A 4,530-nucleotide genomic window follows, 5' to 3' on the forward strand; every position below is an offset into this window, starting at 1 on the left:
TGAAACTTTGAAAGGACGCATGATGGATCTTTATTAATATGTCCAATAGTATGACTAACCATTGTGATGCTAGTTTCATGATGAAAGTAGAACACCATGCAAAGACAACCGCATACATTAAACATGTTACCCAAATAGGAATACACCATGCAAAGAGATTGACCTTTCTGGCACTCAATATAATGTCATGAGATGCTTTTTCCGAGAAATCTTTATGATATCTTTGTGAAGTTGGTTTGGTATTGAACTAGAAATAAACGAATTCAATAAACTAACCCCCACTCCAATTTCTCGACCCAATATTATACAACCCAAATTGTAGAAACCCATGTCTTTGTAGTGAACCTCTTAAACATTTTCTAAACCTAAATGTTCTCAGAATGACATTGTTTTGCTATCTGAGCGAATGTAAAATTCACTTGAAGGTAAGGCAATAGAACTTCATAATTATCTATGGGTTCTAGTGACATGGCTTAAATTACATGATATAGTAGATAGCCACCATATAGGCAAACATATTTCACTTCCCAAGAATCTCCTGCATCAACTAATACATATGCAATCCTCTGCAGACCATGTCAAAACTCTTTGTGCCGAAGTGTGATGCCATACTTGTTGGCCTCATAGACAACAATGTCTAAGCCCTGAAAGACTTGTTCACGATATACACCAGGTGAAGTCTGCAATGCCTCGTGCTGGCCATCGTTGAAGTCTCGGCCTTGTGACGGCCATCATTGAAGTCCCAGGCCCTAGCAACATTTAGTTCATGAGCTGCAACTTATTCAAAAGCGGAGGTAACCCTATTTCTCTCTGTTGGATCTATTTCAATAACCAAAGCATGGTCTAGTTGCAACTTGTCAACTACCTTGCGTGTAACTCTCACGAATTCCATCAAAGGTGTAGCGCCCAATCATTTTTTTTTACCACTAGCTTGTTTATTTTTGTTGTCTTAGAAATGCTATTATTCTTAATTCGTTCACCTTTTCGAGGATCCTTATTAATGATATTTATCAATATTAAAGTTAGTACTATTTATATTGATAATGCTAATGTTCGTACTAATAATTTCAATGTTAAAAATATTAACGTTATTTATGTTAATATCAATACTTAAATGTTATTGTAATGTTAATGTTATTTCATAAATAATATTATTATTACTAACATTAAAAATAATAAAAACGATGTAGTAATGATGTGATTATTATTATTACTCAAATGATTTTAATAGCTAACATTAGTTTCGTTAATATTAGTTAGTAATTTGAAATAAATTAATATATTTGTAGCATCTGTTTTTCATTAATAATCAACATTAACGTATTGATATAAAAAAAGTGTTTACTAAAAATATACACAATGTAAAACCTAGTTTCTAAAATATTCCAAGTCTAAATTTTCAATGTAAAATATAGTATTAGAGTTTATTTGTTTAATAGTAATACAATTTTCTTAACCTTTAGTTTTAAACTCAAGTTTTAAATTCTTTTAACTTAAGAGAAGATGTATATATTTAGGATTTCTTGAGAGTTTCTGGTCTTATATGCCAATAAAAACACTATAGTTAAATATATTCAATAAGAAAGCAATCCCATGTCTTATAATTTCATACATTGTGCCCATACCTACCTACTAGGTAGAGTGGTCTAGAACTGCATAAGTTATGCCCTTGGAAGAGATTCTTATTCATATGGATGGCTTGTAGAAATTATTTTGTGTTATATTTCAAAAATTGGGGAAGTATTCATCCTCGAGTTTATATTTGATTGCAATAAGATTTAATTCGGACCTTAGTAAGAAAATACAATTAGGAAACATTTGAGTTATTATTCCCATGATTTAATAGGAACAAGTAGGCCCTAAATATTAAAAGTGAACAAGTAGGTGCTAATTAAATATGTACAAAAGCTTCCCTTGCCCTCTCTAAACTTGGTTGTCCCAGTCTGATCCAACACTTTTCATTATGAAACTTTTACTGTAATAGAACAACAAACAACACTAATTTTCTCTACACCTCCCACATCTAGTCAATCGGGCTGGAACTAAATTTACAATGAAAATATAAGCATGGTTGAAAATATAGATTTAAAGATGCAAGGAAGCTATTAGTGAAAACTCCATCCACTGATGTAGAGGAGTCCGGGAGAAAAAAGGCTTTGTAATTAACGACAGGATTGATTTGGAAACGTTCAGTAAGTGGATTCCTATTAGATTGGAAAAGAAATTTGAAAATAATGAATGTACTTAATCTAAAAGCATTAATATGCACCTTAAAGAATTATTTTCAAAGTCTTGTAGAGATACATTGGGCTACATGGAAAACATATGCTTGAATGTACTTAATCCAAAAACATTAATATGCACCTTAAAGAATTATTTTCAAAAACTTGTAGAGATACATTGGGCTACATGGAAAACATATGCTTGCGTGTATAACTTGGTTGTTAGCTATCTTCTTTTTGGAAAGTTAAAAGTGACTTCCCAAAACCAAAATAAGTTGTTCAATCTCATATCATTATCTTTTCTCTTTTAATTAGAGGTGAAAACAAAAGTCTTATCCATTGTAGACTTGTGGCATCAAATATTTAATGTTACTATCTTGGGAAAGCAAAGAAACAAAAAAGTGATGTAGAAAATGGATATAGTAATAAGGCTTCATTTCACCGGTGAAAAGGAATAACACACAAAATCTTGCTTTCCTTGCAGCGATGCATAATATCAACATACATGGACATAGATATAGTAAATAATCTATAGAGTCTTCACTAAATAATAGGGTGATGTTTATGTATATATTTTAAAATAATATAACATAAGTATATGTATCTTTATTATTGGGTGTTAAAAATAATATGGTGATGTCTATGTGATTAAAAACAAAATAGTGATATGTTTATTTCTTTTGAAATGACTTCATATATCTTTTTATCATTTCAAATACAAAATGCATATCCTTTTGATAATTTCAAATACAAAATAGAACAGCGTATCGCTTTTTATCATTTGGAATACAAAATGGAACTCCATATCCTTTTTATCATTTGAAATACACGTGAGGGAAAGAGAGGTTTTATTTATTTGTTTGTTTGGTCGCATAACAGCCGACGAATGACTGGTGACTCCTGGCATGAATGAATGATTGAATTAGATGAGTGGGCATCAACCCAAGAATTTCCTTTGGAGAAGTTGCACGAGGGAGGCATCGATCTTGAAAGCTTTGGCCAGAAGGGAGGCATCAACCGGGGGAGAGGCTCCAAACAAGGATTGGGCGACCTGCTGGGTTCCTGGAAGCTGGCTGCTCAGTGCAGCGATGGCCACTGCGTTGCCATAGCCCACGTTCTGTTGGAAGTGCACCAGACCTTTGGGGAACACGAACACGTCTCCCTTCTCAAGCGTTTTGCTGAACAATTTATTGGCAGTGGTGATAAAGCCGACTGAGAGAGTACCCTCGATGACCACCAAGATTTCTGTGGCCCGCGGATGAGTGTGAGGGGGATTAAGGCCGAGAGGAGCAGCGAAATCAATCCGAGCCATGGAGATTCCCAAGGTGTTTAAGCCTGGTATCTGCATTACATTGGCTGCAGTGACGTTGGATCCCATCATGTTACTTGTATCCCCTGCAATATCTAGGCCCCTGAACATGAAGTCATCTGCAGTAACCATGCTTGCATCCGTACACGGGAACCCGTTCACATTAACTGCAATTACAGTCAAATAAACATATATATATATATATGATCAGATTCACATAGCATGAAACGAATCGAAACCCTAATCGCATGATCAGATTATATTGTTATTCACATCGCATGAAACGAAACGAAACCCTGATTAGCAAACACATGATCAAGGCCTCAAACTCAAAGTCTTACATACCTCTGCTCGTCCTGTCAGCCACGCAAACGTCTTGTAAAGGATCTGCATCACCTGCACGCACAATATTAACAATATTATGCGCCACTAGTACTACAAGCGCTAGCGCTAGAAAGGATTTCATGACTGGACTGCAGCTAACTGACAGGCAACTATTCTTCGATTCGATTCGAGTAGATGCTCTCTCTTATCTGATCAGATCCTTAGATGATAGATGGAGTTTGGTGAAATATGAAGAGCATTCTTCCTTTTTATAACAACAACGCCGCCAACGCCAAGTTCTTGAGCTAAATTTGCTTGCTTGATGGACTCCGTCTTTCTACTTGGACGCGGTTGTCTGTTCAGAAATTAAAATTGAAAATGACGCAGTCATTAGCTACCCAATCCGGTCTGCCACATATGACCGCGTCCTCATTGATACTGATTCTGGTTGCGTCTCAACCAAGATTGGTTGAAGGGATATATGTTTTAGATGCTGTCAACAATTTCGTGTTTCTTCGAGCAGACTTGGTCACTCTGTCTACTCGTCTCTGTTTTTCGTTAGAAATATTTCTTTTAAATAAATTATATATATAAACATTGCAGCAAGTCGTCCACCATGGGAAAAAAAAAAATATTATTGGTTAAACAGAATAGTATTTCGTTCTAAACATTTCT

At 34.9% G+C, this 4,530-nt stretch overlaps 1 protein-coding gene across 1 annotated transcript; it reads right to left on the reverse strand.

The window, feature by feature from the left end:
- Nucleotides 1-3,078: 3,078 nt before the first annotated feature.
- Nucleotides 3,079-3,997, reverse strand: LOC149257241 (germin-like protein 1-1). Its single transcript, XM_089461290.1, has 2 exons — nucleotides 3,877-3,997; nucleotides 3,079-3,698 (listed from the first exon to the last, which is right to left on the reverse strand). Exons 1-2 carry the CDS (start codon nucleotides 3,995-3,997, stop codon nucleotides 3,160-3,162), a joined length of 660 nt encoding a protein of 219 aa, XP_089317416.1. The 3' UTR covers nucleotides 3,079-3,159.
- Between the last annotated feature and the right edge of the window lie 533 nt (nucleotides 3,998-4,530).

The sequence above is a fragment of the Pinus tabuliformis genome, chromosome 6, assembly GCF_031772625.1.
Source record: "Pinus tabuliformis cultivar Carrire ecotype Pingquan chromosome 6, CPIR1, whole genome shotgun sequence".
NCBI classification, from domain to species: domain Eukaryota; kingdom Viridiplantae; phylum Streptophyta; class Pinopsida; order Pinales; family Pinaceae; genus Pinus; species Pinus tabuliformis.